This window comes from Leucoraja erinacea, chromosome 31 (genome assembly GCF_028641065.1).
Source record: "Leucoraja erinacea ecotype New England chromosome 31, Leri_hhj_1, whole genome shotgun sequence".
NCBI lineage: Eukaryota > Metazoa > Chordata > Chondrichthyes > Rajiformes > Rajidae > Leucoraja > Leucoraja erinaceus.
In genome coordinates, this window is record NC_073407.1 from 839,176 (window position 1) to 853,312 (window position 14,137).

Sequence of the window (14,137 nt, forward strand, 5' to 3'; positions counted from 1 at the left end):
AGCAGACGTTAGAAACAGCGTCAGGCTCAGTGAACTTCGATTGTTGGCCGGGTGGTTGTCTGCAGTGTGAGACACAGCTAGTGAAGGTCAGAGTGACGCGGGAACTTGAGCAAGGACGTAACACAGACTGGGGTAGGATGGAGATTCACTGCAGGCCTCAGCCTGGCTGTGATCGAGAGCCCAGCACAACAATGTTTGTGGGTTGAACCTGTCCCGGGCGCTGCACTGGGCTCCCAGAGTTCCCACTGGGAAATGATGGCATCGTTAATGTAATTGCACTGATCTATCCCCTTTGGCTTGCACTGACAATGATGTCAACCTAAACTGTCTGCGCATGATCCATATCCCTCCATTGCCTAACACTTCATGTGCCTGTCTGAAAGCCTCTTTAATGTATCTGCCCCCACCACCATCCCAAGCAGCAAAATCCAGCTACCCACCACTGTGTCAAAGAAACTTGCTCGCATATCTTCTTTAATCTTAGTTCTCAGCTTCTCAGTCTGAAGAACAGTCCCGACCTGCAATGTCACCATTTCCTTTTTCCAGAAATGCTGCCTGTCCTGCTGAGTTACTCCAGATTTTTGTGTCTGTCTTCAGTTTAAACCAGCATCTGCAGTTCCTCCCTGCACTCTTCTCAGCTTAAATCTATGCCTTCCACCCTGGGATAAAGGTTCTGACTGTCTCCCCTATCTATGCCGCTCATAATGTTCCGTGTTCTACAAGGTCTCCCCCTCCCACTCCTCCCTTGCACCCTTCCTCCCACTAGTTGATTAACCTGTTCCTGAGCACTTCATATTGTATCACACCTTCCCGAGCCAACAATGGGCCCACCAGGGCACCACCCTGCCGGAGGTCATTTGTGGCTGGCCCAGATTAGTCCTGGTCTTTTCTCACCTCCAGCTCTTCACCCCACCCCCCCAGTCTCCAACCCCTGCTTTTAATCTGAAGAAGGGTTCCGACCCGAGATGTCACCCATGCTTCTTCTCCAGAGATGCTGCCTGACCTGCAGAGTTACTCCAGCGTTTTGTGTCTATTTGCAGCGTTCAGGTAAACCTCTTCTGCACCCTCTCCAAAGCGACCACATTTTTCATGTATTGGGGTGACCAGAAATTACACGCAATCCTCCGAATATGGCCCAACTAAAATGTTGTAAAGCTGCAGCATGACTTTGTGAGTCGATGCCCTGACTGATGAAGACCATGGACTTTCTTTACCACTCTATCTACTTGTGCTGCCACTGTCAAGGAGCTGCGGACTTGGAGGCCAAGATTCCTCTGCACATCTCAAAGGGCCGCGGCCATTTACTGTACATTTTCCTCTGGCATTTGAGCTTAGAAAGACTGTGGAGGCCAAGTCAATAGATATTTTTAAGGCAGAGGTAGATTCTTGATTAGTACGGGTGACAGGGATTACAGAGAGAAGACAGGAGAATGGGGTTAGGAGGGAGAGATAGATCAGTTATGGTTGAATGGCAGAGTAGACTTAATGGGCTGAATGGCCTAATTCTGCTCCTATCATGAATTTATAAGGTCATAAGTTCATGACCTGCATCTGCCATTTCTCCAACCACATTGCCAACTGATCTTTATCCTGCAGTATCCTTTGATATTCTTCCTCACGAACCAGAACATAGACAAATTAATCTGGGAGTTACAAGTTGCTGATCAGGTAGATACGGCCAGCAGGTCAGGTGGGCACTGATCTCCAGTTCCAGGTTGACAGCTTCTGCCTTGGTCACCCAGACCTACCCGTCAGAGTTCACAAGTTCTAGGAGCAGAATTAGGCCATTCGGCCCACCAAGCCTACTGCACCATTCACTCACGGTTGATCGAATTTTCCCCCTCAACCCCATTCTCCTGCCTTCTTCCCATAACCCCCGACACACATACTAATGGAGAATCTGACAATCTGTGCTTGAAAAATACCCATTGACTTGGCCTCTACAGCTGTCTGTGGCAATGAATTTCACAGATTCACCACCCCCTTGGTGACCCTGAGGTTCCCTCCCTGTACCTCCTAGCCCACCTGCAGCTTCCCTGGTATCTTTAGTCACTTTCCCCGTTCAACAAAGGGCCTTTGACCTGAATTGTTACCTATTTTTCTTTTTCCTGATCTCCTAGATATCTGTTCTTATTTTCTGTACCTGATTCCCAACATAGAGTCAGACAGTGAAGACAGAGGCTCTTTGGCCCAACGTGCCCACACTGACCAACATGTCCCATCTACACTAGTTCCCACCTGCCTGCGTTTGGCCCATAACCCTCTAAACCTGTCCTTTCCATGTATCTGTCTAAATGTTTCTTAAACGTTGTGATAGTCCCTGTCTCAACTACCTCCTCGTTCCACATACCCACCACCTTTTGTGTGAAAAGATTCCCCCTCAGATATCTGTTGAATCTGCTGTTGTGATTCGTTTGTTGGGTACCGACAGACGGAGTAATATTTGGACTGTGGTCTGCAAGGGGATGCGAGCTCGGGCATCTAGACTCAGCGCGGTATCAAAAACATTTTCTCAAAAACATTAAAAACAAAACTGGACCCCCATACGGAACTGATTATTTTCGGAACAGCAGAAATCTGCCCTAAGCTATCAATATTTCAAAGAAGTTTCCTGAATTATGGCCTGATAACGGCGAAAAAACATATACTTAAATTTTGGAAAAATACATCTGCCCCTACGCTTAAAATGTGGATTACAAACATGTCTGAGATGCTACATCTTGAAGATATGAGACTTGTCTTAGCAGGAAAATCAGAGCAATTTTCAAAGATATGGTCTCCTTTCATTCATTCATTACAAGGATAGTATGGTGCAACACAACTTCGGAATTAAACCGACTTACGGACTGGGTAATGGGTGGGGAGAGAAATAAAGCAGGTATATCAACACGGGGTTTTTTTTTCTTTTTTCCGTTTTTGTCTTTTTATTTCTTGACGTTTTTCCCAATTTCTTTGACTTGCTCACTCTTTGACTACACTCATTTGGTAGTTTAGGGGTTCTACTCATTTGGTAGTTTACTATTACACATTCACTTACTCTTTCACTTTCTTTCTTGCTCTTCCTCTCTTATTCTATTTCATCTTTGCTAAAATTAAAATGGAATCTGTACAGTAAATGTATTAGGTCATATGCCGCAGTTTATACTTTTGTACACTGCTACTAATAAAAATATTAATTTCAATGTTTTTTTTTTTTTAATTAAAAAAATCAGAGACAGGTTGTCAGGGACTGGGATGAGAGGAAATCTCGCCATTTGGTGAATGTTTAGAACTGTCAGTCTCGGAGGGCTGGGGACTGAGTCTTTGTGTTTGATCGTTTCTGGGCACAAGGAGAGCCAAGGGGTGGAGAGTGGTGCTGAGCGGAGGACCAGGCTTGGTCTTTATGAATGCAGAGGAGGTTCAGTGGGTCAGAAGACCAACTCGTCAGGAATAATGGGTGACGGGTGGGCAAGTGTCCTTTGTCTGGACATCTGTTGCATGTATCTGGTCTCCGGTGGAAAAAGTGAGAACTCTCTTGGTCTCAGACATCTGAGCTCCAGGTCAGCAATACCGTTCCATGCAGCATCTTCAGACCTGTATCACTCAGGCCTTTCAGTATCTTGGTGTCCAAGATCTTGTCCCATCTGCCTTTTGGAGTCATGGAGACGTACAGTAGGAAACAGGCCCTTCAGCCCAGCTCATACATGCCAACCAAGATGCCCCATCTAAGCTAGTCCCACTTGCCCATGTTCACCCTATATCCTTCTAAACTTTTCCTATCTGTATACAGGTCCGCCACTGATTTTCCAGAAACTAGTTGCCCAGCACCTCCTTTAATCTGGACAAAATTACAAGAGTGCACTTCAAATTCCCCTCCTGGAAGTCCCCCCCGAAAAGATGGCACCTGGGCCAGGCGCGGCGGCTGACCTGGACCTCATTGAGACGCTCCATGCAATATGGCAGGTTTTCACCCTGTGTCCGGCCCAGCTGGAGCCAGTGGATCCGTTCCCAGAGCCAACTTCCGAGGCCAGCCTTGTGGGCTGGTGTCTCTGCCCCTCGGCGGAACATTCCGGTACAGGCGCACTCCTTTCAGAGGCCGTGACCTCTTGGTCCAACTAACGGATAATCCAGCAAGACTCTGGAACCAAGGATGCTGGGAAATTGGTGATGGTCCTGTAGTTGTCCAAGTTCTGTTTCATTGCCTACCTCAAACGCCTCCTCTGGCAGCTCACTACGTATAATCACCACACTCGGAGCGAAACAGTTGCCCTGGGCTCGTATCTAATCATCTCCCTCTCTCCTTAAACATATGTCCCCCTGTTTAGGATTCCCCTACCCTGGGTAAAAGACTGTGCATTGCACCTTAGCCATGCCCCTCATGATTTTATACACCTCCATAAGATCTCCCATCCTCCTGCACTCCCAGCCTGCCCAACCCTTCCCTGTTGCTCAGCCCCTCAAGTCCTGGCAACATCTTTGTAAAAGGATTTAATTTCTCCAATGAAAGGATCTTTAAATTACATTGATTCTATTAGGTGGAGATCATGACTTTAAGAGAGTCTCCCTTCACTGGTACAAGGCAGTGAAGAGACCAGATCCAGGGACTCTGCACATTCAGCCCCTGTTTAAGGAATGATATATTATCATTGGTGGCAGTTCAGGGAAAGTTAGAACAAAGAACAGTACAGCACAGGAACACCATGTCTGTACAGGGCATGATCCCAAGTTAAACTCATCTCTATCTGTACATGATCTATACTCCTCCATTCCTTGCATATCCATGTGTCTATCTAAAAGGCTTGTAAAGGCCACTATCATATCTGCCTCCACAAGCACGTTCCATCAACCCATCTTTGGAGATCCACCCTTTGTCAAAGAAAACCTGCCCTGCACACATCTTTTAAACTTTGCCCCTCTCACCAAAAAGCTCTACCCTCTAGTCTTTGATATTTCCATCCTCGGAGAAAGGTTCTGACTGTCTACCCTATCTGTGCCTCCCATCACTTTATAGACTTCACAGCTCTCAAAGCTCCAGAATAAACAATCTGAGTTTGTCCCTGTAGCTAATGCTCTTTAATCCAGGCAGCACAATGATAAAACAGCACCTGCACCCTCCCCAAAGCCTCCACATCATTCTTGTAATGGGAAGACCAGAACTGCACATGTACCCGGTAAAGCTGCAACATGACACTTGCACTTGACACCGTGACCGATGGGTGCAGTCTCGCAGATTATTCTGCATTTGATGGGGTTTTCTTGTGAGGAAACATTTGATAGGAAGGGATGTTACCCTCAAGTAAGGGTCTCAGACCAACATTAGCCAAGTCGGGTTTATTGTCATGTGTACAATGTGCGGAGGTGCAGATACAATGAAATTCTCCTTGCGACAGCATCACAGATACAAAGACTCAGACAACACTCACAATGCTAATTATACATTAATAAAGCAAGGTTCCAGAAAAATTACGCCTACATTCTGCAAGACAAAGAAAAAGGGAACAAAAGATCTTTGCAAATAAATAAGACAATAGTGCAAAACACAATGAGAACAATAAATGTGTGTGAGGGAACTGCAGATGCTGGTTTACACTGAAGATAGACACAAAATGCTGGAGTAACTCAACGGGTCAGGCAGCATCTCTGGAGAGAAGTGACATTTCAGGTCGAGACACTTCTTTAGACTCTCTTCAGAACTTTTCATGCCAAATCTCTTTAAACAGAATAAGGTGTGAAGGTGCCTTCTCCATGATTCCATCCACAGACACAGGACATGGCATCACAGGTATTGATGTGCAGGTACTTGTAGCTGCCACCTCTCGCCACTGCAGATTCACCTGTAAAAAGTGGCACGTGCTTTCCCCATTTTCTTGAGCACATTGTCTCAAAAGGGGATTGAGATGAGGAATAATTTCTTCTCTCACATTTTCTTTGGGTGGAGGGTGGAAAAGGTAAAACGGGGACAGAAGGTGAATTATGGGAGTGGGGAAGTAACATGGGCATGAGTTAGCTACAACTAGAAATATTGATTATCCTACTCTGGGCTATGTGATGTATTGGGGGGGGGGGGGGGGGGGGCTAGAAATTGTCAGTGAGGTAAACAAACATAATAGTTGAGTGGCAAATGACAATAGTGCTACCTTCCCAATATGTAACTGAAATAAATAATGGGTTATCAGGGCTGTATGTTGTGACACACAGCCTGACACCTTACATGTCACTTTAATATTACACTTATCCCGTGCCCCTGGATATTCCGGATTAATAAATTAAGGTTTTGTCAACTAATTACAAATCAGGCTAATTACAAATCAATAACATTAGCCAACTCCGAAACATGAACACGCTGAGCATTGGGATCCAGACATCGTGGACAACTGGCCTCAGTTCCCCGCTCACATCTGGCAGTGCTCTCCGTCTGAACCAGGGGGCGCAGGAGCGTTTTTGAAAATGGGGGGGGGGGGGGGGGAGGGCTGAGTGAGCACTGATCACTGGTATTGGGGGTACCGGGCATGGCAGTGGAGCAACCGAGTGGGGGGGAGGGTGTGGGGTAGGGTGTGGGAAGGGGGTGCTTTTTGAGATTTGATGTATTAAAATCATGTTTTAGTGAATTGTAGAAGTATGATTTCAATATTTTTGTTTAAAGTATTTTTAAGAGGTAACTTTTTATGGCATAACATTTTCCACACAAAGGGTGGTGGGTGTATGGAACAAGCTGCCAGAGGAGGTAGTTGAGGCAGGGACTATCCCAACATTTAAGAAACAGTTAGACTGATACATGGATAGGACAGGTTCAGTGGGATATGGACCAAAAGCAGGTAGTGTAGCTGGGACATGTTGGCAGGTGTGGACAAGTTGCGCCGAAGGGCCTGTTTTCACACTGTATCACTCTAAGACTACATTATACCTCCACCATGCATGAATGCTTCAAAATCAAGTGGTCGAGTTTTACTGCCATATACTCAAGCATGGAAACATAGAAAATAGGTGCAGGGATAGGACATTCGGCACTTCGAGCCAGCATTGCCATTCAATATGATCATGGCGGTTCATCTAAAATCAGTACCTCTTTCGTATTTTTTCCCCATATTCCTTGATTTTGCTAGCCCCAAGAGCAAAATGTAACTCTCTCTTGAAAACAGAATTGGCCTCCACTGCCTTCTGCGCAGAGAATTCCACAGATTCACAACTCTCTGGGTGAAGAAAGTTTGCCCTCATCTCAGTCCTAAATGGCCTACCCCTTATTCTTAAACTGTGACCCCTGGTTCTGAACTTCCCCAACATCGGGAACATTTTTCCTGCCGTTACTGTAAGTGGAAATCTAGCAGGCAAGCAGGATGCTTTCTCCAACCACCCCCATTTGACAGCCACTATCTTCCACCGCTTCTACCCAGTACGTGGTACCTACTTACAGCATCCACTGGTTGTCCTCCAGGATGCTCCGAGCCGCAGCCTGATCCATGCCGGTCACCAGGGCGAATTTGGCGCAGAGGCAGCGGCACAACGCTTCCGACGCCTCCGATGGACCGGTGGCCGCCTTGCACTGAGGCTGCACCATGGCCCGCCCCGGCTCTTCAACACCCACGACCAGGTTGCTCAGAGCACAGCAGCGCCTCGTCCAAAGCCGGAGATATTGAAACATGTCTAGCCAAAAAAGTGGGGGGGGGGCTGCAAACCCCCAGCTACCCCGGTTTCGCGGCCCATGTGAACACCTCTCTCCAGCCGCTCACTGGCCTCGCTCATGTCAGCCGCTTCCCGCAAATCCTTAAATTCCGACTGCCGCCGGGAGCAGACATGGCCGTACTTGCTGCGCTGGGTCACACTCATACACTGCCTGCTCCGTGTCTTTCAATGTAAATTTGCATGGGGACATGGTTTGGAGGTGTGTGATGGTTCGGTCAAGTGAGAATAACAGAGAATAAGAATGCTGCTGTCTTGCCAACACACGCGCACACAAGCAGCTGATATTAGTTTTGAAATTCTCGTTGATCACAGAATTTCTCACGACAGAGCGTGAGAAACTCTGTGATCAGCGTGAGAGCGTGAGAAATGGGCGAAATGCGTGAGTCTCACGCTCAATGCATGAGAGTTGGCAGCTCTGGTTCCTGGTGGTTCTTTGCCTTCACTGGTTGATGAACGAGTGTCAGGGAGGGTCAGCCATCTCTCAAGGACAAGATCTTAATAACTGTCTTTCTTCCAGGCACTGAATCAGAAGCTTCCTCCTCTGACCAACATCCTCCGGCTTCTAAACACGCCTCAGTCAGCCAGAGCTACAAGAGGTCAACTCCAGGCAGGCTTCAAAGATCCAGGCCGATTAAAGGCCCTTACACAGGTAAAGTGTACGAGCTCTAACTGAGTGGATTAAATGGTGAAGAGCCTGGTTAAAGTCCATGGGAAGCTCCAGTTTCCATTCACTGAGGGGCCTGAACCAGGAGGTAGAGAGATTGGAGGGGGAGGCGAGGAGGCGTGCTCTCACCCAGAGGTGGGGGAGGGGGTGGAGGATGGGCACAGAAATGCTCCCACAGCGTCATGTGAAGGAGGGTGCATGATGACAATTAACAGTGGGAGCATTTCGCTGCCCACTTCCCCATCTCCCTTCCCCATCTCCTCACAGTGATTAGGAGCTGGTGGGAGAATGGTGACGAACTCTCTGAGTTCTGCCTTGAAGCGAGCAAAGAAGCAGTTCAGCTACTCTGCCACATCTCCCCTCCCCCATCTCCCCTCCCCCATCTCCCCTCCCCCATCCCTGATCCCAGGTTCCCACCTCCTCTGTCCCCATCTCCTCTCACCATTTCCCCTCCCCAATCTCCCCTTCCCCATCTCCCCTTTCTCCTTCTCTCCCTTTCCTATCTCCCCTTTCCTTCTCTCTATCTCCCCTTCCCTTCACTGTTTTCCCCCTTTCCCACTATCCCACTATCACCCCCTTATCTTGCTTCTCCCCCCTCCCTGTGTGAATCAGGCATTGGCCTAATTTGAATGATCTAGAGTTGTTGACATGATTGTAAGCGTAGCCTCTGGAGCCGTTGAATGAACACTTGGCATGTGAGTAGTTGACACTTGGGGCTGATGTATATTTCCCCCCAGGCACAGACTACAGCTTGCTTGCACCACGACATGGTGAGTCGTGTCCATCCTGTGGGGCAACATCCACACACAGGGCCGGTGAGTGATCTACAAACAAGTTGCTCACCTTCAGTTATGGGACTTGCTTAAGAGGCCTTACATGATGGGCAAATGGTCTGCCAGTCACAGAAAACTCAACAGAGCAGTAATGGTGGGAGAGGAGAAGAGTCACTGTGGCTGGACCTACCTACCCGACTCATGCCCATATCAGCGAATCCCCATCTCTGTAATCTATATCTCCACTTACTCTGTGTCTTAGAATCATGCAGCATGGAAACAGGCTCTTCAGCCCAACATGCCCATGCTAACCCAGATGCCCCATCTACACTAGTCCTACCTGCCTGTGTTTGGGTCATCTCCCTCTAAACCATTCCTATCCATGTACCTCTCCAAATATCTTTTAAATATTGTTATTGTTCCTGCCTCAACTACCTCCTCGTGCAGCTCATTCCGTAAAGTTCACCTCAAATTCCCGCTACATCTTTCCTCAGTCACCTTAAACTTGTGTGATTCTTCATTCCCCTACTCTGGGTAAAATACTGCATTGACCCTATCTATTCTCATGATGTTATACATCTCTACAAGATCATCCCTCATCCTCCTGCGCTCCAGGGAATAAAGTTCTAACCTGCTCAACCTCTCCCTGTAGATCAGGCCCTCAAGCCCTGACAACATCATCGTAAATCTTTCCAGCTTAACAAAAGCCTTCCTATCACAGGATGACTAAAACTGAGCACAATATTCCCAAAGTGGCCTCACCAACGTGTTGTGCAAGGGTAACAGAACATCCCAACCTCTGTACACAATGCCTTGACTGTGGAAGGCCAATGCTTTTTTGACCACGCTATCTAACTGGGATGCCACTCTCAAGGCACTATGTACCTGGACTCTCGGACGGGCACAAAAGGCTGGAGTAACTCAGTGGGCCCGGCAGCATCTGTGGGGGAAAGGAATAGCTGATGTTTTGGGTCGATACCTTTCTTTTGCGCCTGTAAAGCAGCATTTGCTGGACTCATAGATCCCTTTGCTCTACAACACTCCCCATGGCCCTGCCATTCACTGTGAAGGCTTTCTCCCACTTGCCCGTTCCAATCTCCTCAGAGTAGATCCAGCTAATGCTCTCCCGTGTAGAACCCTCTACGCATTGCCTGAGGAATCCTTCCTGAACTCATTTGACAAATTCCACCCTGTCTAAGCCCTGGCACTATGAGAGTCCCAGTCTGTATTGGGAAAGTTAAAATCCCCTACTATAACAGTTTGAAGAGTGGTCTTGACCTGAAACATCGCCTATTCCTTCTCTCCATAGATGCTGCCTCACCTGCTGAGTTTCTGCAGCATTTTTGTCTACCTTCGATTTTTCCGGCATTGCAGTTCTTTCTTAAACACAACTATAACAGCCTTATTAGTCTGGCAGCTGCCTGCAATCTCCTGGCACATTTGTTCTTCTAATTCCTGTTGACTATTTGGGGGGCCTGTAGTACACTCCCAACAAGGTGATCATCCCCTTTTTATTCCTCAGCTCCACCCATATAGACTCACTGGTGAACCATCAGTAAAGTCATCTCACACTATTGCCGTGACATTCTCCTTATTCAACAAAGCAAATCCCTCTCCTTTTTTCACCCATCCCTACCTCTCCTGTGGCATCTGTACTCTGGAACATTAAGCTGCCGGTCCTGTCCCTCTCGTGGACAATAGACAACAATCGACAATAGGTGCAGGGTAGGCCATTCGGCCCTTCGAGCCAGCACTGCCATCCAATGTGACCATGGCTGATCATCCACAATCAGTACCCCGTTCCTGCCTTCTTCCCATATCCCCTGACTCCGCTATATTTAAGAGCCCTATCAAGCTCTCTCTTGAAAGTATCAGGAGAACTGGCCTCCACCGCGCTCTGAGGCAGAGAATTCCACAGACTCACAACTTTCTGGGTGAAAAAGTGTTTCCTCGACTCCGTTCTAAATGGCTTACCACTTATTCTTAAACTGTGGCCCCTGGTTCTGGACTCCCCCAACATCGGGAACATGTTTCCTGCCAGACCCTTAATAATCTTATATGTTTCAATAAGATCCCCTATCATCCTAAATTCCAGAGTGTACAAGCCCAGCTGCTCCATTCTCTCAGCATATGATAGTCCCGTCATCCCGGGAATTAACCTTGTGAACCTACGCTGCACTCCCTCAATAGCAAGAATGTCCTTCCTCAAATTTGGAAACCAAAAACAGAAGGACCTCTTTGCTCCTATACTCAAATCCTCTTGTTATGAAGGCTAACATGCCATTCGCTTTCTTCACTGCCTGCTATCCTGCCTGTTTCTGCTGACCACATGTGTAAATTCTTAGCCAGGTTTCTGTAACGGCTACAACATTCCAGTACGTGTCCACACCCTGAGTTCATCTGCCTTACCCTTCAGACCTCTTGCACTGAAATAAATGCAATTCAATGCAAGAGTCCTTCTTTGCTACCTGTCATCCTCCTGCCTACCCTGTCCACTGAATGTTCTTCCATCACCTTCCATACTGACTTCCGGCCTCTCACCTGCCTCAGTCCTGCACTGGATCCCATCAAACTGCTTCGTACAATTGGGCATTGGGATGGAATGAGATTAAGAACGAACATGAAGACGTTACATTTCTTTCAGTCATGGGGCCCAGGACAAAGGGTTAAGTTATGATGGGCATTGTGGTGATGTGGACTAAGCGGTGAATGCTGAGCTATGTGATCTGTGGCAGATACTTGGACAAAGACTACCGGCTTCCTCACCAGCAGCCCCAGGAGGAACCCCTGTCCTGCCTGTAAACGACGGGCCACATATGATGAACGTGGGATTGAGGGCAAGCTAGATCCTGGTGAGTGTGTTCCGGGCATTGACAAAGTTGGTTAAATGTCAGTCGGACCAGCCTTTGTCTTTCATGACCAGTGGCAGTGTTTCATTGTCACTCGCAATGGAACAGAACAATGAAATTCTTACTTGCTGCAACTGAACAGCCCAACAACACAACAACTCAACACAACGACACAACAGCACAACAACACAACAACCCAACAACAACAACAACACAACAACACAACAACACAACAACACAACAACACAACAACACAACAACACAACAACACAACAGCCCAACAACACAACAGCCCAACAACACAACAACACAACAACACAACAACAAAACAAACAGCACAACAACACAACAACACAACAACAACACAACAACACAACAACACAACAACACAACAACACAACAACACAACACAACAACACAACAACACAACAGCACAACAACACAACAACACAACAGCACAACAACACAACAGCACAACAACACAACACAACAACACAACACAACAACACAACAACACAACAACACAACAAAACAACACAACAACACAACAACACAACACAACAACACAATACACAACAACACACAGCACAACACAACAGCACAACAACACAACAACACAACACCACAACACCACAGCACCACAACACCACAACACAACAACAACACAACAGCACAACAGCACAACAACACAACAACACAACACCACAACACAACAGCACAACACCACAACAACACAACACAACAACACAACACCACAACACCACAACAAAACAAAACAACAAAACAACAACACAAACACAACACAACAACACAACACACACACAACAACACAACAACACAACAACACAACAACACAACAACACAACACACACAACACAACAACACAACAACACAACAACACAACACAACAACACAACAACACAACAACACAACAACACAACACAACAACACAACAACACACACAACAGCCCAATAACACAACAACACAACACAATAACACAACAACACAACAACACAACAGCCCAATAACACAACAACACAACAACACAACAACACAATAAATACATATACCATACAATCAGACAATACTAAGTAGCACTGGGTTGCCAGACTGAAGCCTTGCAGTTAGTACAAGAGCCTAAGGGGTGATCGTCAATGGTTCAATGATGCTTTTATTGTCCCACGTGTAAGTTATTCTTCTTATCGAGTCCACACACAAGATTAGAAGTTGTCCAGCCAGAGCTGAACACAATTCTCAGCATCTGCACACAATGGTGTCTGTCTTGCGCTTCTTGTGCTTCTTGTGCGTGGCGGTGGGAAGATTGGTGGAAACAGGGCTGCGACGTGAACGCTCTTCCCATGACCCCCACGTGCAAATTCTTTCCTTTCAAAAGACACTGCGGGCCGATGTTAAAATTCTGAATTGCGGCCAGGCCGATTTTGAAGGTATTACACGGGACCTTGCTCGTTGATTGGAATAGGTTGTTTGTAGGCAAAGGATTGTCTGGAAAGTGAGAGGTTGTTAGAAGTGTGATGCAAGAGTTCAGGGCAGGGTGTGAAGGGCACGGCAGGTGGAAGTAAGGAAGCCTGGATGACGAGAGAAATTGAAGCTGGTTTGGAAAAAGACGGAGACATGGGATGAGTAGAAGCAGCTGCTATCACGTGTATCCCTGGAAGAGTTGCGGGAACAGGAGTATACTTAATCAGGAGGTCAAAAAGGGAGGCACAAGATAGCTCTGGCAGATAAGAGAGAGAGAATAGCCCTTAGAAACCAAAACATCATCTCTGTATGGAGCCACAGGAGATGGCAAGACCATCAATGAGTATTTCTCCTCTGTTTTTACCCTGGAGAAATGCATGAAGAGTGGGGAACCTGGGACAGTTAATGTAAGTGTCTTGAGGACAGTCAGTATTATGGTCGAGGAGATGCTGAACATCCTAAGGTATGTCTACTGGATCTGATCAGATATACCCGAGGACACTGTGGGAAACTAGAGCAGGAATTGCTGGAGGCCTGGCGGGAGAGGTGCCAGAAGACCGGGAGGGGGGGGGGGGGCTAATATTGTGCTTCTACTTAAGAAAATCTGCAAGGAAATTCCTTGGATCTGTAGACCTGCCAGCCTAAAATCTGTTGAGGGCATGTTACTGGAGAGTATTCTGAGGGATAAGATATATATGCATTTGGATCGACT

The 14,137-nt window shown here is 47.1% G+C and overlaps 1 protein-coding gene across 1 annotated transcript in view; it reads left to right on the forward strand.

Annotated features, from left to right (window-relative positions):
• The window catches only part of akna (AT-hook transcription factor), a 110,944-nt gene that overhangs the window by 80,361 nt on the left and 16,446 nt on the right, over positions 1-14,137 (forward strand). The window contains exons 19-21 of the mRNA XM_055659723.1: positions 8,177-8,308; positions 9,061-9,138; positions 11,832-11,948. Of these exons, the coding sequence (XP_055515698.1) occupies positions 8,177-8,308; positions 9,061-9,138; positions 11,832-11,948 (327 nt within the window). The remainder of the gene's footprint in view (positions 1-8,176; positions 8,309-9,060; positions 9,139-11,831; positions 11,949-14,137) is intronic.